Here is a 22449-nt window from a genome sequence, read left to right on the forward strand (position 1 = left end):
AAGATGAAATTAAAAAATAACAAAATTAAAAGAAAAAAACAGAGAAAATAAAAAGAAAATGGGATTTGTTTATATAAACAATAAAGGTCCATTAAAAATCTCAATTTAATTATTATAAAACATAATTTGATATAAATTAATTGTCTAGAAGGTTAGTGCACAATCGATTTTTGCTAACGTTCAAGATTATTTACTTCTTTGGTTTGATATCAAAAGCAAAAGCAAAACGAACTATCCTTATTTAAATAATTTTAATTATTTTTCATATTTTATATTTTAACATCAAGATTTTGAGTATATAATAACCAAGAAATATTAAAAAAAAATCTTTTGAAGAAACTAAAGAAGTCTTAAGACTATTATTTATTTTGAATAAATGAAAAAAAAGGAACAAATGAGCTAATTACATATAATTTGAATTCATTAAAGAAAAAAGGATTAAATTTAAATGAAGCATAATAAATATAAACGCGTGTGTTAGTATATTAAATAGAACAACAATTATAATAATGATTAGACAAGGGGGGAAAAGGTTGTTAATTTGAAAAGGAAAATTCAAGAAAAAAAATGCCTATAAAAAGAAAAAGGAAAAGGAAAAGGAAAAAAAAAAGAAAAAGAAGAGATTCTGAAGTAGGTTTGGAAATTCAAAAAAGAGGTTCGGATAGATATTGGCGCTTAGCTTCAGGTAGCCGTTAGAGCTCCGAACCTGCTTACCATGCATACGGTAATGTTTTCCTTGTATTGGCCCTCTCTCCTTTATTTCTGTTTCGTTTTCTTTGGACCAAACCAAAAACTTGATTCCACTCCCAAATTAAACATTTTCCCTTTTCGTTGATCCATTCCTATCTCTCTTTATCTCTTTCTGTAATACTTTGAAACCATTTGATTTCTTTTATCAACGTTGTCTTGAAGATTTTTGGTTTCTTTTTCTTTTGCTCTAGAAACCAGTTTTGGACCCAAAAACACCATCCGCTTCACTTGCTTTTAATTTCTATAGAAATCACATTTTCTTCCATATCCTTTGATTGGGGTGTCAAAGAGGAGTTAGAAAAGCATGAAGGGAGAAAGAATGGAAAAAAGATCATCATTTGGTACAATAATGAGGAGAAGGCTCTCTGATATTACCAACACTCAGTCACAATCCAAATTTGTTGGCCTCATAGAAGAACAACCAAGGATTCCTGAATGTACTCAAGACTTAATTGATCAGCTTTTTTTGGTACGCATATCATTTTCTTTTTTCTTTTGGGTCATTTACTATGAATGCACATGCATATATGGGATATCTCCTTAAGATTGTATGGGAAGAATTAGTCTGGTTGATTCACAACCTAGTACTAGAATTTCCCTTGTCGACGAGAAAATGAAAGAAATGAAATGGGTTGATTTCTTTTAGTGGTGCGGTAATCCTTTGTGTGGAATGAACGTTGCATTGATTTGGCTTTCGTGTCTTTATTTTTTTTAGGTGAAACAGGAAAAGGAAAAGCTGCTGAAACTGGTAGAAGAGAGAAAGTATCCTTTGATTGCTTTATTTATTCTTTCGTTTGTTTAATTGCCTTTGTGTGTTTCTTTGTTTGTTTGATTGTAGAGAAAGTAAATATGGGAAATTGGACAGGTAAGAAACCTTACTCATTTCACTATTTGGGATTTAAGAAAAGATTTCACGTCCAACACAAACAACCAAATTTTGATGGATTTGGATTTTCTTAACTATGATTAAACAGTAAAATTATAGAATTGAGTGGAAATAAATTGCGGGATCTGCGAATGAATTATCAGAATTTGCAGTTGCAGAACTGGAATCTTGCTCAATCGAACAGCCAGATGTTAGCAGTATGTTTCTTCCCTGCATCAATATTTAAAGCTAATCTCATTTGCAGTAGTATAATTTTAAGTGATATTTGATTGTATTCTTTCTTATTTAACAGGAGCTTAATTTAGGAAGAGAAAAGGTGAGTTCGTTTGAAACACCAACTGCTTGCCTTGAATTCTAGTCTTTTTTTTTCCTTTGGTAAGAGCCTGATTCAGGAACTAGTATTGTCATTTCAGCTGAAGGCACTGCAGCATGAAGTTGTATGCAAGGATGCCTTACATAAAGCTAGAAATCTAGAAGCTCAGGTTAGTTTCACTTTTTATTCTACTATTCATCTTCAGAATCCATTAAAATGGTTGAGTTTGAGATTCAGCAGAACACACACAACTCTGCATATTTTGTTTCATGGCATTGCATTATCGAGTGATATAGAAAGTGAAAACGAGTATAGTACTGTTTTAGGACTTTAATTAACTCAGGATAAAACCAATCTCATTGATAAATTCTGTAAATGCTTGTAACCCAAAAGTGGACTGGATACTTTCCATCACAAGTTGTGGTTTAGAAATGCCTCGATGCTTGGCAAGAGTCATACCTTCCCTGGTTTGTTGGAATGTCTTTTGTTAATGTATATAATGTGTATATTTGTTCCACATCGGTTAGAATGAGAAAGGCTAGACTATAAATATAATACCTCTCTTTTAAACGAATCATACCATTCAATACAATCATGCTACAATTCTGGTAATGTATATATTTAAGGAACACTAATAAAGTGGCTTTGATACTAAGTTGAATTTAAAAGAGGGAGGGAGTGAGCTGTTAGCAAAGTGAACTAATCTCTCACTCCGTATATAATGGAGACTTAATTTCAAATATAAACTATAGTATGATTTATGGCCTTTACTTCTAGCTTAGTTTGTGTATATATGTACTCAGTAAAAAGCTATATGGGTAGAGAGTATAAAGAGAAGAAGATAGAAAAAGCTTGAGTGAAAGTGAGTTGAGTAGAGAAGAGTTTTCTCTTTTTCTTTGTTTTATTGTTTCTTTGATAGATTAATACAAACCAGTAGCTTCGTAGAATAGACAAGTTGCTAAACCATGTAAATTTATATGTGTTTGATTTTTAGAATATCCCAACATCATGTGCAAGTGGGAACAACTAATTCTCACTTAGCACATGATGGAGGCTTAATTTAAGCCATAAATCATGGCATGATTTATGACATTTACTCCTAGCTTAGTGCGTATATATGTACTCACTAAAGAGCTGCGTGGGTAAAGAGTATAAAGAGAAGAAGATTGAGACAGCTTGAGTGAAAGTGAGTTGAGTAGAGAAAAGTTTTCCCCTCCTCCTTGTTTGTACCATTTCTTTAATAGATTAATACAAACCAGTAGCTCCTGGAGTAGGCAAGTTGTCGAACCATGTAAATTTATGTGTGTTTGATTTCTGAAATATTCCAACAACTGGTATTAGAGTTTGTTCTTAAAAAAAAGGTGTTTGATCCAAACCAATAAATCACAATTCTTAAAACGTGTTTTTGAACATACCATCGTATAGGGGGTTATGAGACAAATCCACTGGTGAAACTCCGGTGAAGAACCGATATCCTACATCCCATACGTGTCAACACGTGTCTGCATCAAGACTGTCCACACACATAGACACACCACACGCTTCTTCTTCGTCTGAATATCTGTAACTAAACTAGATTGACCCTCCCACCATGTCATCAACCAGTCAGCAGACACAACAACAATTTTACAAAGTCATTGGCCATGTCACTTACCACATCATCAGCCAAAATTCCATGTGGATCTACCACGTCATCGGTTATAGGCTTGTATTGCTTATATGTTTAACATGTCAACACACGTCATGTCATCATCTTGAGTTTTAATCCGGTGTGCCATAAACACTATTTCAGCTAACACGTGGCTTCATCTGCATCTTCCATTGGTTTAACATTTGATTAATCAGATATGAGTCATTCAAAGTCTGATTTAGGTGATTTTAGAGGCATTTCCAATGTTTGTGGCCATTCTGGACATAATCGTGAAGTTCAATTAAGCAAATTCTAGATCTAAAGTTAGTTAAAATGGCAAATGAAATAAAAGATACTAGAATTGAAAATTTTAATGGGATAAATTTTAAATATTAACAAATACAAATCGAAGACTATCTATATAGGAAGAAACTTCATCTTTCTTTGTTGGGAAGCAAACAAAAAAAAATACAAGAAGAAGATTGACTAATTCCTGATAGACAAGTTTTGGGCATTATCAAGTTATCTTTATCAAGAAGAGTTTGTTCATAATGTTATATATATATATATATTCACTACAAGATTAATGGAAGCCTTGACTGAGATGTATAAAAAAAGCCCTTAGAAAATAAAAAAGTGCATTTGATGAAGTCGTTCAACTTGAAGATAACAGAAGGCATCTATGTTACACAACATCTCAACAATTTCAATATCATCACAAATCAATTGTCATTTATTGAGATTGAGTTTGATGATGAGATTCGTGCACTTATTTTGCAAGCTTCACTTCCAAGCAGTTGGGAAGTTATGAAAACATATGACAATTTCAATATCATCACAAATCAATGTGTGACCAAAGTGAAGGGTTTTCAATATCTTTATGTCAGTGAGGTCATGCTTCAGAACACGAATTAAAGCTAAGAGTCCTCCTTGAAATGATATGTTCACAAATTCACACACATCTTGTTCTTGATGGATATTTGTTCTCACTATTTGCCAAAGGTAGTAATTTTTGTTCATTCCTTTTTTGATCTTTTTTTTTTTAAGTAATATTTAGTTTTTTGCTCTAGCCTTTTCCTTTTAGAAAGTAGCATTATTTTAGATTCTTGATGTTTTCCTTCTTAGGACATAGACCTTTATTTGCATTTTGATTGGTAAGAGAAAGGAAAAGTAAATAGGGAATTAAGATATACTGGTAAATGTGGGAATGACAAGAGTGGGTTAAGCAGCATGGTCTCTTGTTCCATAGTGCCTTCAACTCCTCGGATATGGGGTGAGATTTTGCAGTCCTTAAATTTAAAGAGTTTTTCCTTTAATGAATTAAAAGCAACCACTAGGAACTTCCATCCTGATACTGTGTTTAGGGAAGGTGGTTTTATTTATCTTATTAACATCTTCTTTGTTTTTTAAGTAATTACAATCAAACCTCATACAAAAAACATATTAACCAAATATAACAAATTACTTTTTCTTAAACTATAATTCCAACTACAGTTTTAACCAAACACATCAAAATTAAAAACAAATATCATAAAAAGTATTTTTTATTTAATTGTTTTTTTTAAACCACATCTATAAAAGTAACCACAATACTAAACAGATATTTCCAGAAAGCAAGTTAAATGTTAGAATTGTGGCAAACCTGGGTATTACATGAGAAGTTGCACAAAATAAAGAAACATGAAGTCGACTTTGCAAATGCTACCACAGATAAGGTATAAGATACTTTGTTTATTGGTACAAAGTCTAATTAATGATTGAATTCTTGATTCTGATACTTCATTTCACTGTATACCACACTACGAAACTATACAAAACTATGTCGCTAGAGATCACGATGTAGTCTATCTGGTCAATGGATAACCAATGGATATTACGGGCATAAGAGATGTGCAAATCAAGATAATAAATGGATCTTATATGGAACTTACAAAATATAAGACATGTTCCTAGATTAAAGAGGAAACTGATTGTTGTTGGATAACTTAACAACAATGGTCATTTAATCTTTTTTTATGGAGGTATGTGGAAAGTATCGAAGAGAGCAATGGTTTTGGCTCGTGAAAAAAAAAAACTAGTATCATATATATAACCATAAAATTTATAGGCATTATTGCCTCTATTGAAGTAGAAAATTAGGTACAGCTATGGCATTATAAAATCAGCCATATAAGTCAAAGGGAGATGAAGATACTTCAGTCAAAAGAAAAGCTGCTAGAGTTAAAAATGTTGAACTAGATATTTATGAAAGTTGTATTGTTAGAAAATAGAATAAGCTTATTTTCTTAAAGGTTGGCAAGACCTTAAAACAAAGAGAGTTAGAACTGGTACACATAAATTTATAGGGACTTTGTCCAGTAGCATCTCTTGGAGGTTCTTGCAACAAGTTAGATGCCAAATCCAAGAAATATTTCTTCATTGGCTCTGGAGATGAAGAATTTGAATTTCAGTTCTGGGATGATTAAAACAAAAAGATTATCAGAAGCACGAACGTGATCGTCAATGAAAAAGTTTTGTATAAAAATAGATCAAGTGTAGAAACAGATATGACTGATTTAGATACAAGTCAACAAAAATATGAATTTATAAGATTAGAATGGCTTCTTGATGTTACCAAGCAAAATAAAAATCAAGAGTCTTTACAAGAAGATTTAAGCACATTTGTATCAACTACTACACAGGAAGATATAAAGTTAAGTGAAACTATTATTTATGTTAGCCTATCTTCAAGGACAGTAAAACCCCTATAACGATTCACACTTCTACTTAATTGTATTTTTGTTGACAGATAAAGGTGAACCATAAGCTTATGAAGAATCATTACAAGATGAAAACTCAAGTAAGTAGAAATTAGCCATGAAGAACAAGATAGATTCTTTGTTGAAAAATAAGACCTGGGAGCTAAGCACACTACCTAAAAGAAAGAAAGATTTACAAAATAAGTGGGTTTACAAACTAAAGACTGAGCATGATGGAAACAAAAAGTTCAAGGTAAGATTTGTTGTAAAAAGATTTTAACATAAGAAAGGGATTGATTACTCTAAAATATTTTCTCCAATTATGAAACCACAACAATCAGAGTTATTCTAAGGATAGTAGCTGTAGAAAATTTACATCTTGAACAACTAGATATAAAAACAACATTTCTTCTTAGTGATTTGGAGGAAGACATTTATATGTAACAACCAAAGGGGTTTACAATACAAAGAAAGGATAACCAAGTCTGTCTGCAAGTTAAAGAAAAGCCTATAAGTTTGAAACAAGCTCCAAGATAGTGGTACAAGAAGTTTGACAACTTTTTATACAGTTTGGGGCACACAAGATGCCAAACTGATCGTTGTCACTATGTCAAACATTTTGACAAGTCCTACATCATTTTACTATTATATATAGATGATATGTTGAGTGCAGGATCTAGCATTGAAAAGATTGACAAGTTGAAATAGCAGTTATCAAAATAGTTTGAAATGAAGGACCTATGAGTTGTTAAACAAATACTTGGTATGAGAATCATTGGAGATAAAGACAAAGGCACATTAAAGCTTTCATAAATAGAGTATGTCAAGAAGGTTCTTATCAGGTTTAATATGGATAATGCTAAACCAGTAAGTACAACAAAAGCACATTAAAGCTTTCACAAATAGAGTATGTCAAGAAGGTTCTCACCAGGTTTAATATGAATAATGCTAAACCAGTAAGTACACCTTTAGATAATCATTTCAAGTTAAGCAAAGATCAGTTGCTAAAAATTGAGCTAGAATATGGATACATGGATAAGATTTTATATGCCCTAGCTATCAGCTCTTTGGTGTATGTTATGGTCTGTACCAGACCAGACATTGCCTATGCGGTGGGAGTTATAAGCCAATATATGAGCAATTTTAAAAAGTAGCATTGAAATGCGGTAAAATAGATCATGAGATACTTAAAAAGTTCTTTGAGACTTATTTTACCTTCACAACTAGTGCTTTAAAACTTGAAAGTTTTGTAAACGCTAATTTAATAGAAGATGTTGATAAAAAAAATAGCACTACAGGATATGTATATACTGTAGGAGGCATTGTTGTTTCCTGGAGTTCAACCTTGTAGAAGATTGTCACTCTTTCAACAGCAAAAATTGAATATGTTACAGTTTTAAAATCTGCAAAAGAGATAGTATGGTTACAAAGTTTCTTGAAAGAATTGAGCAAAATGAATGAAAAAAATACTTTATATAATGACAGTTATAGTGCAATATTCTTTGCTAAAAATCCAGCATTTCACTCCAAGACTAAGCATATTCAAATCAAATATTACTTCATCTGATAATTGCTATATAATGAGCAACTAATGTTAGAAAATGCATGTAGAAGCAAGAATCTAGTTGACATGCTAACCAAAGGAGTTAAACTTAATAAAGTAAAGTTATGTAAAACTCTGGTTAGTCTTCAAGGAAAAAATATAATTTCATTATTTGTCTCTAAATGGGAGATTGTTAGTAAAGTAGAGACAAACAATGTCTAGAGACAAACAATGTCTCACCTCTACCATATGCAAGTGGAAATAACTAATCTTCCACTTAGCACATGATGGAGACTTAATTTAAGGCATAAATTATGGCATGATTTATGGACTTTACTCCCAGCTTAGTGTATATATATGTATTTAGTGAAGAGCTGCGTGGGTAACGAGTATAAACAGAAGAAGATAGTAAGAATTTGAATGAAAATGAGTTGAGTAGAGAAAAGTTTTCCCCTTCTTCTTATTTATATTGTTTATTTGATTGATTAATACAAATCAATAATTATATGCAATAAGTTGTTAAATCATATAAATTTATATGTATTTAATTTTTAAAATTTTTCAATACAAGACAACATATATAAAAAAAAGAATTATATTGAATAATGTGATTTGTTTACAACACGTGCATCTAGTCTACCCTGAGCCTAAAGGGAAGGTTTCTCCTTCTAATCGATGTGGGGAAACATATCATATACAGTGACAAGTATTGTTATCTTATAGTTACTTGTCCTACATCTCTTATATTACTAGTCAATTCTTCTCTCCTCTTTGCACTCCCTACTCTGTCTCCGTGACATCTCTTTGCCCACTCTTTACTTGAGCTTCTTGCCTACTCAGGCAGTTGACCCCACTGATTGTAGATTCACAACTGGCTATGACTTCTCCCTTGGCAATATTTTTATTTGTTGAGCAGCAAGAAGCAACTAGTTGTCACCAGATCCAGCATAGAATTCGAGAATTCTATTGGGAACTTCTTTTGCTTCGATTGTCACTTTAAGAGATGGGTGTCACTCATTTTGTTTTAATTATCATCAGCTGTGATTATCAGAGTGCTATCTAGATTGTTCGCAATGATATATTTTATTAACGCACAAAACACATTGAGATAGATTGTCACTTTGTGCATCACCATCTAACTTATAGCACCATTGGACTATTATCAGTTTCTTTTGCTGGTTAAACTACTGATCTCTTCACTAAGGTGCGTACTCCTGAATGTCTTCAGAATTTAGTTTAAAACTCAAGTTGGTCTCCATTTTACCACCTTGAGTTTGTCCCATATCAGTTAGAACGAGAAACCTTCCCCTCAGGCCAGACTACTCTTTTGTAAACAAATCACACCGTTGAATACAATTCTCTTCTCTTCTTATTGTCTCACTCCCACTCTTAAATTCAACTTCTTCTATGCAATTTCATGAGGGATTTTAATCTTTTTAAGCCACACGCTTCTACTTCCGGTATGATAAACTTTGGCTTTATAGAAAAATTAATCTCTTCCTCCAATCATAGTCGCGTTGAACGGTTTTAAATCAACATGGACATGTGCATTTGGAGCAAGTTTGACTCCAATTCAGTGACATTTCGAAACATATATAGGAAAGGGATCAAGGGAACATATTTTAGTGCCAGGCCTGAACAGGTTTTAATTGGACGAAAGTGTCCCCTAATGTCATTGACAATGAATCTTGTTGTTATGCAGGCAAAAGCAGACGTGAACTGTCAAAATGCTGTCTCCCAGGTGAGTCTCTTCAACTTTATGTGTGTCAACAAAATTGTTAAAACCATTCATAGCTTCTTACTTTTTTATCACTTGACCACATTGTACATTGTTGGTTCAAGGAAGTGGAAAAGATAGAAGAGGCGGAATGCTTGCCAGAAGCTAGCAATGATATCAAACCCTGTGGTCGCAGCGGAAGGCGCACAGGAAGAAGTCGATGTAAGCATTTTGACCTAAAATGGCTTCTGAATGCCAAGCAGTTTCTTTTGTTTCTCAATTGCTTGCGCAAGGTACTCAACTCTCAAATGACTTGCTGTGCAGCCATGGGCCCTTCGACAACAAATCGAAAAAATGCAGAAAAAGAGAAGACTGAAACCAAAAGGTTTGTTCACTTCCACCAGTTTCTCAACAATCTGGTCTTAAATACTAAATGGAAATGGGTCTTGATCGCGGCATTCCATTCTCCATGGGGCTAAAACCTTGCAAGTTTATGTAGAAACCATTTTGCTAGGGTGATATTATACTAATAAAAGGCTCGCTCCCTGTATTCTAGTAATAAAAGGCTTGCTACCTATATTAGAGATTAAGAGCATTGAGAACATTAGAAGCAAGTTAACAAGAAAATGAGCACCATGCCAAGTTCTCGAGCATTTTTTGGTGTTTCACCGTTCTGTATCACGTCACGATCGTGTAATTGTACATTTTCGAAAGTACATTAACCTTGAAGCCCTGCATTTCCCCTGTGCTGCAGGCGTTGTGTGCGAAGGCAATCTGCTAGGTTTAAATCCCAAGAGCGGGAACCTGCCGAGAAGTTATTCGAGATTGAGGTTGCCAAGTTTCCAGTTTCAAGAGACAAGTCAAAGAAAGAAAATGGTCTAACTTCATCTATCACGAAGGAAGAAACTTGTGGAGCAGGAAATGAAGCACAGGTCGCTTAGATCTTCTATCGGAAGGCCATTGCGAAGAGCAGCCGATAAGGTGCAATCCTCCAAAGAAGTTCCGGTTAACGTAAAAATGCGCAGGACAGAATTCACGAATGGACAACAACTTTGAGTATGCGAAGAGTTATTTTTATATTACATGTTTTCTAAATACAAAATTGTGTAATCTATGGACGATTGTGGTTTGTGTTGTTGTCCTATGTATTTATCATCATAGGTGTTGTAAGTTGTTCGTGATTTTATTTTACTGCAAGAGGGTTTCAGAGATAACCAACCGTCCATGAGCACATCTCAACTAACACAAGTGTTCTATCTTGTCCGAGTGGCATTGTATTAGTTTTTGCACGGTTTAGAACAAGTACTTTCAACTAAGATTTTACTGAATATCATGTAGTGTATATATTTTTTTAAAAACTATCTTAACTTAATTTTATATAAAATTTTAAGATATAATTTATATATTTTTTTAATAAATTTAAAATTTAAAATTTATACAAATTCATATTACTTTATGATTAATTTTTTTATTAAATAAATAAAAATAATAAAAATTCAAATTCATGATTGTTTGGTTATTAAAGCTCGATACTATATTAAAAAATCATCTCAACTTAATAATTTAAAATTTTAATTAATTAATATATATATATATATTATGAAGCAAAATTCTTTAAAAATCATGGATACGCAGTTCAAACACACCATGGATGAATCTATGATGGTCAGGGCCCTCACTTGAGTTTCAGGAAGTCCCCAAGTTGTGTCAATGAAGACCAGATAAGAGGACAACAAGCCCATCCAATGAAATTAGACACCACACTGGATTTTTTGGGAAAAGGTAGAGTGACCCAACTCTTCTTCACGCATGATTGCATTATCTGTTGATGTTCATAAACTTAGAGGTATACTAATATTAACCTTTTCTATACCTGAAACAAATATGGACTGTTATATTTAATATCAGGGATAATTACACCAGTGGTAATCCAATTTTACAGCTTTTTTCAATGAAATACATAGACTTCAATTTTATTTTATTTATGGGTTTAAGAATTAACTTTTTAAAAACTTCCCAAAAAGTGTTTTTGTCTATTCTTTGTCAATTGCTATATTTTTTTTTATTAACATGGGTTGTTCAAGTTAATTTATACATATCTTGATTAATCTCATAAATTTTAAAGTTAATAAAAATATAAATCTTTAATAATTATTATATTAATAACTATAAAACTCAAATTTAAAATTACAAAAAAAGTAAATATCTTGACCCAATTTTTTATCCGTAACGGTATGATATGGTCTTGGTACACTAAATCTTAGATTATCTTATTTGAGTGCAGATGCAGAGCTTTAACATTTCTCGTTTTGGTATGCTAACCTTTTCAATTATATCAATTAAGTATTTTCTTTAATCTTTCATCTTCTAATATGGTTTTATTTTTCAGTAAAAGTGCCCTCCGAACCAGTAATAAACAAAGATATCTTAAATTAAAATAAGTTTTTTTTACTAAGAAAAAAGGCTTTTACCTAATGTATGCTGCCTAGGTATTGCAGCGAGATTGTGAAATATAATATGATTAATCAAGATTGATAAATAAATTATTAACATAATTTATTTTTATTATTATTTTAATAGAAGAAATGGGAAAGCATGTGATGGAAAAAATAACAGAGGGTTTTTATAGATGTGCACGATTGGAACAATCGAGAAGTTAGTATACTAAAATAGAAAAAAAGATTATATTTCATGTATTTGATTGAGAGAAAATATTAAGTTGATATACTTAAAAAAACTATGTATTGAGATTAGAAAATTTTTAATTTTTTTTTATCATAAGAGTAATCTGGAATTTTTTTTTATTTGACAGTTAAAAGTATTATAAATGATTTAATACATATGTTTTTTTTTGTTTTTATCAGGTATCTTTATATCTTTTTTAAAAGATGAGATTAGTTTCGTTTAAAATTCGTTATTATTTCTTTTAATAAGTATGTTTTTAAAAAATTAAATTTTTATTTTTTTTCTTATAAAAATATAGCAGCAGCATCACAATTACTAAACAAGAAGTGATTTTTTTAGTTTTTATGCTGATTTATTAAGATTAATGTATAATTTTATTGAAAATGGAATCCATGACAGGAAGGGATATAGTTGTGAGCTTTAAACCATGATAGCAATGACCTCATGCCATAAATGGTCTCGACATTCTTCACTTTAACCACCGAAATTCTTCTAGTAACTAACTGTATTAGATTGGACCAGCTCTTACCAAATTCTTCATAGTAAATTAAACCGTGTGGGTCCCCTCTTCTTCCTACTTTCCTTCCCCTGTATTTTCAACCTTTTTTCACTGTATTTTATATTAGTTATTGTCGGGTTTCGAAGAGTAGTTTATGTTGTTTTTTGAAATTTTTTTATTTGAAAATATATTAAAATAATATATTTTTTATTTTTAATATTAAATTATTAAAAATTAATTAAAAAATTAAAATTCAATAAAAAAAACAGTTTAACTACAACCTTAAACAAGTTTTTAAAATTTAACGCAAGATAAAACCCGAATCATAAATTAAAAAGGTTATTAATGGTCAAGTTGTTCTAGTTTGTTTTGAAAAAAACAAAATGATATTTTTTAAAAAAAAAAAGGAAGAGTTAAAAAGTTAATGAATAGATTGTTTACAAGTCTCTTAGTAAAATTGTATTTTTTATTAGGCTAATTAATTTTTTTTAAGGTTTTTTTATTTAAATCAGCTTAAATTCTAATCAATTAAATCTTAAAATCTCCTAGTCATGGTAGGTTTTAAAATAATGGATTTTATGTTAAATATTTATTTTATTTATTTTTGAATCTAGTCTTAGTTTGTCAACTCAGAATAATCGAGTTAGAAAAATCTAGTAACTATGCATAAGTTAGAAAAAGAAGGATGCTAGAGCTGGAGCTATTGAATATAGATATTGACTACTTAACTTCTATTAGCCAAATATTCGTTTCTTGCAATTTAAAATAACTTCTATTAACTTTCCGTTAATGCATCAAAATGTGACGCGCTAATTGCATGTTAGGGAGTATAATTGTGTTTATTTTTTGAAGTGTTTTTTATGTTAAAATATGTTAAAATAAAATTTTTTATTTTTTAAAAATTATTTTAAAAATTATCAAAACATATAAAAAATTTAAATTTTAAAAAGAAAATTTAAATTTTTTACAAACAGCGTTCCCAATCGACTTCTACATGTAAAGGTGGGTTTTGCTATGTGTCACTCTCTCTATCTTTCACCGAATGCTGCCTCCACATCCCCATAAAAATGGGGAAGAAAATCTAAAGAGGGATCTCTTCTTTTTTTTTCATTGGTTACAAGTAACAAAATTTAAAATTACTTGTGGGTGTTATTTTTATATTTTAAAATTTATTTTTAATATAAATCTATCAAAATAATTCAAAAACACCAAAAAAATATTAATTTAAAATAAAAAATTAATTTAAAAAAAAATATAAAACACAAAAATAAAGGGGCTCTTATTATTTTTTCAGCAATGTAATTTCCTCTATTTGTGTTTTATCCATGAAAATACTAAAATCACTGCCTTAATATTATATATGTATCAATATAAATTTAGTAAAACGTTTAATGTGAATTGCTTACATGAAGGGGGAACAATCTATCAACAATTAAGTAAATTTCTAATCTAAAAATGAATGAATGAATAATTATTTAATTTAATTCGACGATTTGACAACTTTTGAAAGATGGGTCTGGAAATTTCAAACCGTGAACATGGGTCCAAGTTGCTGTACAGAGGAATAAGAGGGGGGACGTGGCAGAGCCTAAATAATATATAATTAAGTAGTAGAACCCAAGTAATCAACCATCCTCACATGCTTCGAAGGAATAAAAGATGAAACGGACAAAGTAGTGCGTCGTTTTATCAGACTTCGAGACCCCAAAACCGCGTCAAGTCATAATCACGGGTTAGTAGCTAAGACTTTTTAGTTTCTTTTAAATTTAAGATTTTAAATCCAAGGGAGGAAGTCCACTATATTGTTCGAGGATTGAGCTTCTTATCCTGATCATGTGCAAGCCTGAATTACAATACCAACTAGTCATGATTTTTTATTTATCGAGTTCAAATAAACGAGTATTTAAAAAACATATATATTTTTCAAGCACATAGGATGATGATAGATGTGCTTTAAAAATATATAATTAGGGGAATATTAAGAAATATGGTAGTAGTTGTTTTTTTAAAAAAAATTATTTAAAAATATATCAAAATAATATCTTTTATATTTTTTCAAAATATTTTAATCATATCAAATGTTCTAAGGTGATTTTTTAATAACAAATAATGATAGAACCAGGGTGGTTTTTCCTTCATGGATACTTTTTACAAATCGATATTTAATACTTTTTTTTAATTAAATTTTAAATAAATTATCCATACTTTTGAATTGAGGCATTTAAAAACAAGTTCGTTTATATATGTCTATTTCAAATTAATTTATTTGTTGTCTATTTCATCTCACCTTTTGTCATAAAAAACCATTATAAACGTTTTTGGTTATTAATAACTAAATGTTGACTCCACGTAACATCTATCTTAAGAAACTCTAAATCTAATTTCCCTTTTTCTTTTCCAAATTATAAGCAATTTCTTCTCGAAGAGTTTTGTCATCAATAATCCTATAGAAACTCTAAATGTAATTTCATTTTTTTTTTCCTTTCTATGTTATTTGCAATTTATGTTCAAACAACCTAGTATGTGTTTAATATGGTAGTATCTTTTATAGTAAACAACCTAGTATGTGTTTAATATGGTAATATCTTTTATAGTTATAATTTTTTAAAAAAAAATATTTTTAATTATAACTTTAAAATAATATATGTTTGGTTAAAACTACAAAGAAATAAATCTTTACATGTAAAATAAATAAAAAATAGGTTTTATATATGAAAAATAATTATATTAACTTTTACATAACCGACATATAGAATGCAATTATAGATGGAATCCAGTGCAAAAAAACAAGATCTATTTAGCTAACTAAGCAATTTTTTTCTTAAAAGTTAGGTAAAAAACAGAAGTCGCCACAATATCAAACACCAGCACTACTCGTATAGCTACAAAAAGACATTTACGACCTACTCTTGTACCCCGAATTAAGTGCTTAAAAGAACACCTAAAGATTAGAGGGAATAAATATATAATATATGTGTAGGAAATGTTATAATGATAAAGATAGTAGTAGTGTGATTAAAATATAAACTTGGGTTGGAGAAAGCTTTAACTTTAGTGGAGCGACCGATTGGTGCTTGGGATTCCAAAGATCTCCAAGAACATGATATGATTAAGGATGGAATTGACGACTCACCTAAAGACTTAAAAGGAGAGAGCCCCTACATTTGATTCTCTTTTCTCCATTTATTTGTTTTCTTGGCCCCCACACGGTTAATCAAAGTTGGCATCCATGATTCTCTTCTAGGTCCCTCCCGACAGTTATTAGCCGTTAAGACCCCACCTCAATCGACCCGTAGACTAAACCACTCCTCCAAGCTAGCTCCTCCATGTATGCATCTAAGAGAATATATTTTTATTTGGTTTCTGTATTTTTATGAAAAATAATTAGTAGATATTAAATTACCATCTACCTATCAAACAATCCAGGGACGTTCTAGCCTTGATGTGACCTACAATGATAAGTCGATCGTGTTCATTCCGAATTGCTTGTATGTTATGAGCAATCAGATTGATTTGATTTGCAATTAGTTTTATATATGGTTAGCATGTTAAATCTTGATCTGGTATCAGATTTGCAAAATCTGTTCCATCACATTCACACAGCATTATTAATCGGTGGCCGAGTGTGTGAAATGACCTTGGTTTTTACTTTTATATATATATATATATGTTCACTGTGCAAGTTAAATTTATTTACTTCTAACCAACCTCGCCAACCCTAGAATTTAATATCAAGTAATGAGCTCTCTTTTATGGCATCAACATTGCTAGAAAATATTTGAAATAAAATATTTGTTGTTCAAACATGTATTAAAAATATTTGAAATAAAATATTTGTTGTTTAAACATGTATTAAAATATATTTTTGACATTAACATATTAAAAAAATATTAAAAAAAATTATTTTTGATATTAACATATTAAAAAAATACAAAAAAAATTTAGTTTTAAAAGAAAACGGTTTCTATGTGTTTCTAGCTATATCAATCAAGCATTCTTACTAGCTTGCCATGATCTTGAACTTAAAAGAGTAGGTTTATACAAAGCAAGATCCTAATTAATTAAGACATCTACCAATTCTATATAGCTTTTGAAAGAATCAATTCTCTCAACTGTCCCAAAAGAAATTCGTTATTTCTTTTCAGGAAACTCCATTGTTTCTTTACGGAGTTCGTTATAGCTTTAAGACTCCCCTGAGATGCAAATGCCTGTAACACCATGAGTGTGTTCTATCCAAGATTCTAGACATAAAACCTTTAACTAAGATATTGCAAGGGCCATCTTTGAATTATTATTTTTTTTAAGCATAAAGCAGCTAGAATCGTTAAACATTTGATAAAACAAACTATTGAGTGACCCAATATGCTTAGTTATATAATTATGGAAGCGACCACGTATGTCTTGATAAGGTTTTTTTTTCTTTTTTCCAAATAATGCAGATCTTATCCACGCCGGGAAAAATCCTGTTAAACCTAGTTTTGGCCGACCAGATATTTCAAGAGCACTCTAAATTTCCAACCTCAATGGAGAACCATATTCATTTGCATCATTTTTGTTCATACAGTTGCCTACATGTAGTGGTGCCTCGGAGGCTTATGTTGGGTTCAACTTATAATTAGCAGTATAGCTCAAGATAGAATTTTGTTGTCCATCTTGCCAACCAGATCATGGTCTCTACTCTCTTGGATATGACTTGCTGAACGTTCAATGCTGGCCTACATTATACTATATATCGGTAACAAAGAGATAGTATGTCCCGCAATATATCAGTACAAATTAACTGGTTGAAATCTTGACGCTATGGATAAAAAAAAAGATTAAAATGTAACAAAAAAAACATCTAAGTTAATAGAAAACTATATGGTATTTTTAGTAAATTTGGTTAAATGAGTTAACTTTGAAATTGTTTTTTGACTTTTTACTTAACTCAATTTTAAAATTAAACCATGTAAAAATTGTCTTAATATGACCTAGATAATTTAATCGGTTTAAAGACATCCCGGTCAATTGGTAAAAAAAATTAAATGATGAGGTTGAAATAAAAACAACTTCTCTTAACTCAATTTTTTATTTATTTCAAATTTAAAATTAAAATTATGTGAGAGTTGCTTTGATGTAACCTTAACTAATTCAAAAATAACCTAACCAATCAATAAAAAAAAGTATAAAAATAAATTTGATATCAGAAAATCTCTAGACTCGATTTATTACTTAGATTTATTTTAAAATTAAACCATATAAAATTATAATTTGGTTCGCCTCACTCATCTTAAAAAAACCTAACGACTTTCAAAGTTTTTAGAGATGAAATTAAACAGAACAGTGAAATTAAAAATAAAATGAAAGGCTGAATTACAAAAGAAAAACTCCACTGATTGTACAACAGTGAAACTCCATGATCACTCTCAAGTTTTTTTTCACTAAAGAAGTAATCGCACTTAGATATATTCATTAGTATACTGGATGGATATGCTAGATAAAGATGATCCTACAATGATGTATCTTGTCTCCTCTTTTTGTATTTCGAGGTTACTTTCTTAAAGACTTCTGCACTCTAATTCAGGGACTTGGAGCAAACTATAAGAGAGGATCGTGGTTAAGTAGAGCTAGGCATGTTATATATAATATTCATTTATTAAAGTAATGATTATAATAATTAACAAGCATCATGACATGTTTACTATCATTATGACCATCATCATGATCCTGATTATTAGTATTAATATTAATATTAATATTATCATTATCATCTTATAACATGTTTGAGAGTTGAGACACCGCCCTGCCATATGGTATTTTTAGTAAATTTGGTTAAATAAGTTAACTTTGAATTTTTTTTTTACTTTTTACTTAATTTAATTTTAAAATTAAACTATATAAAAATTGTTTTAATATGGTCTACATAACTTAACCGGTTTAGAAACATCTTGATCGATTGGTAAAAAGATTAGATGATGAGATTGAAATAAAAGCAACTTATTATCTATTCCAAGTTTAAAATTAAAATTATATGAGAGTCACTTTGATGTAATACGGTTAATTTAATTAATTAAAAAATAACCTATCCGGCTAATAAAAAAAATATAAGAATGAAATTGATATCAAAAAAACCTCTCAACCCAATTTATTATTTAGATTTATTTTAAAATTAAACCGTATAAAATTACCATAGTATAATTTAGTTCACCTCACTTATCTTAAAAAAAACCTAACGACTTTCAAAGTTTTTAGAGATAAATTAAACAGAACAGTGAAATTAAAAATAAAATGAAAGGCTGAATTACAAAAGAAAAACTCCACTGATTGTACAACAGTGAAACTCCATAATCACTCTCAAGTTTTTTTTCACTAAAGAAGTAATCGCACTTAAATATATTCATTAGTATACTGGATGGATATGCTAGATAAAGATGATCCTACAATGATGTATCTTGTCTCCTCTTTTTGTATTTCGAGGTTACTTTCTTAAAGACTTCTGCACTCTAATTCAGGGACTTGGAGCAAACTATAAGAGAGGATCGTGGTTAAGTAGAGCTAGGCATGTTATATATAATATTCATTTATTAAAGTAATGATTATAATAATTAACAAGCATCATGACATGTTTACTATCATTATGACCATCATCATGATCATGATTATTAGTATTAATATTAATATTAATATTATCATTATCATCTTATAACATGTTTGAGAGTTGAGGCACCGCCCTGCCATGGTGCCACATATTCTCTTAGGTTTAACTTTTTGACTTTTATTGATCAAGAAGGCTTTGGGTATTTAGAGATAAACATCTAAACCTCACCATCTTTCTTGGATTTATAGACGCAATTAAAATAATACCAAGCAATTGTATTGCTACCATTTTAATATGTATTAGGATCAGTTAATTTAATTTTCAATTTAAGAGTTTAAATTTGACAAATATGATCCAATATAAATAATATAAATTTAATAAATATGTTCGAATATGAAAAGACATTGATTCAATTAGGAGATAATTTAAATAATTTAAATACTATAAGCACAAATCACTTCCCCACCTTTTTTTTTTTATTTATGTGGGGTGTCCGGGCTAGCTTACGCGCACCACGCGACTAATCCCCATGGCCCACTAAATATCTTACAAACCTAGTGAGCAGATAAGACACCGCGGGGATGACAAGCGTGCGCGATCTGCAAACCTAGTGAGCAGGTAAGGCACCACGCGGATGACAAGCATGCGCGATAAGGCTCGAATCCAGGTACGGAGAAAGGGAACAAGCCCCTCTCACCACTGGGTTAGAACCTCGCGCACCTTTTAACTCAACTTTTCATTGCTATGTGTATATTTTAATTATTTATGAAATTAGTATCAGTTTACAACCCACGTTATGGGTCACAAATTACTTATAGTATATATTAAAAAAACTATTATGTTGATTAAATTCTACTTTCAAACAACAATGTTCATTGTGAATTTGTTGAGTACGAATTCTCATAATAAAATTTCAAATTCTACCTCTAATTTCACAATTACTTTTTATAAATTTAATCTTATGTTTTTTCAATTTTGAGAGTAGCAAATCGATCGCAAATGTCTGCCAATTTTTTTTATTTTCTCTTTAACATTTCAACTTAAACTTTTATAATTTTTTTTATGAATGACTTGAACTTTTATCTATTTTTCAATTTTGATTTTCAATTTTTCATGATTTTTAGATTTCCTCTTATTTTTCAAATTTTTGATCCATGGATAACAAACATAATTTGATGCAAACGCCTTTCTCAATTATTTAGAAAACAAATTCAAAGTTTTTCTTTACAAAACCACATTTGTTTTTCATTTTTAAGAATTTATTAACAATTTGAATTTTTACTTTGCAATCTATCTGTCATAAAAAAAAATTATTTATTTTAATTAAACATATATTTTTAAAAATATTTTTATTTATTTTATGATCAATTTTACAGCCAAAAATGTTTTTTTTCCTAAAATTCTTACCAATTTCTTCCTTTTAAAAAAATATTATCAAAATTTATTTTTTTACCTATAATTAGGTTTGTCGTCATGATAACAATTATAATTTGTTTGCGCTATGATACAGGTCGAATCAAAATTTTTTATATAAAAAAATATCTAGATACTAACGTGGTTTTTAGCATAAAAAATTTAAATTGTATAAAGATTGACTTGATGTGATGTGGTCAACATAAAAGGTTCAAAGACAAATAATATGGTTGATAAAAATATAGTTTGACTAAAGTAAATTAAAATGATATTTAAAAAAATATTAAAATAAGAACATATTAGATCGATTCATATCAACTCAAGTTAACCTGTCAAATCCACTATTTAAGTCAGACCCTAATAACCCAATATAACACAATCATTTTTTTTAATTAAACTCAATTATCAATTAATATAATATTAAAAGATAAAATTAAAAATAAAATCCAACCTGGAAACTGAGTATTAAAGGATAAAATTAAAAATAAAATCCAACCTAGAAACTGCGTAGAGTCAACTTGAGTTAACTTGTCAAACCTAGATAATGAGACCGAAATAACCCTGTATAAAACAAATTGAAATAAATTAAAAAGCTCAATTCTCAATAAACTCAATTTTAAAGAACAAAATTAAAAAAATAGAAAAGACAAAAAAATAAGTTAAGGCAACCCACCATACCTGTGATCTAGGTCATGACACTGAGATAATATCATAGAATTCAAGCTGAAAAAAATATGAAGTATAATTTTCAATCAATTTAATATTAAATGATAAAATTAAAAAAGTTTCAACAAAAAAAATTGACAAAAAAACTAAAGTCAACTAGTTTAACTCGCGACTTAAGTCATGAAATCATGATAACCCCATAAAAAAAAATATAAAATAATTATATAAAACTCAATTCTTAATCATCCTAACGTTGAAGGATTAAATTGAGAAAAAATTAAAAAATTTAAAAAGTAACTCAAGTCAATATGGATTAACCTAGTCAGCAAATCAAGATAGCTCCATACAAAGAAAATAAAAAAAAAATTATAAAGTTCAATTTCCAATTAACTTAATATTAAATAATGAAATTAAAAAAAAATATTCAATTAAAAAAGAACAAAAAAACCTTAAGTTAACTTGACTAACTTGTAAGATTTGAAACTTAGGTTATGAAATCATGATAATCATAATGAAAACTAATAAAAAAAAATATGAAACTCAATTCTCAATCAATCCAGTATTGAAGGAAGATGTTGAGAAAAAAATCAATTAAAAATAACAAAAAAATAACTCGAGTTAACACGACTAAACTACAAATTAAACTCTTAACTTGGGTTATGAAACCAAGATATTAATTAAACTCTTAACTTGGGTTATGAAACTAAGATATTCTATATAAAACAAATTGAAATAAATTATGAAGCTCAATTCCTAATTAACTCAATTTTAAAGGACAAAATTAAAAAATCACTTGAGTTGACCCACCAAACCTATGATCCAAATCATAAAACTAAAATAACCTCGTAGAATTCAAACTAAAAAAAAAATATAATATAATTCTTAATCTATCAAATATTGAAGGATAAAATTGAAAAGATTTCAATTAAAAAAATGGAAAAAAAAACTCGAGTCAACCAGCCTAACTCGCGACCTAGGTTATAAGATCATGATAATCTCATAAAAAGCAAATATATAAAAAATTATATAAAA

General features: G+C 29.6%; 1 protein-coding gene across 1 annotated transcript; it reads left to right on the forward strand.

Moving 5' to 3' along the window:
• Positions 1-726: 726 nt before the first annotated feature.
• LOC105128344 (uncharacterized) lies at positions 727-10715 on the forward strand. The gene is made up of 9 exons (XM_011029958.1): positions 727-1219; positions 1466-1512; positions 1725-1833; positions 1929-1952; positions 2050-2118; positions 9563-9601; positions 9703-9799; positions 9902-9962; positions 10332-10715. Exons 1-9 carry the CDS (start codon positions 1055-1057, stop codon positions 10516-10518), a joined length of 798 nt encoding a protein of 265 aa, XP_011028260.1. The 5' UTR covers positions 727-1054; the 3' UTR covers positions 10519-10715.
• The last annotated feature ends 11734 nt before the right edge of the window (positions 10716-22449 follow it).

This window comes from Populus euphratica, unplaced genomic scaffold (assembly GCF_000495115.2).
Source record: "Populus euphratica unplaced genomic scaffold, PopEup_1.0 scaffold14.1, whole genome shotgun sequence".
Classification (NCBI taxonomy): Eukaryota; Viridiplantae; Streptophyta; class Magnoliopsida; order Malpighiales; family Salicaceae; genus Populus; species Populus euphratica.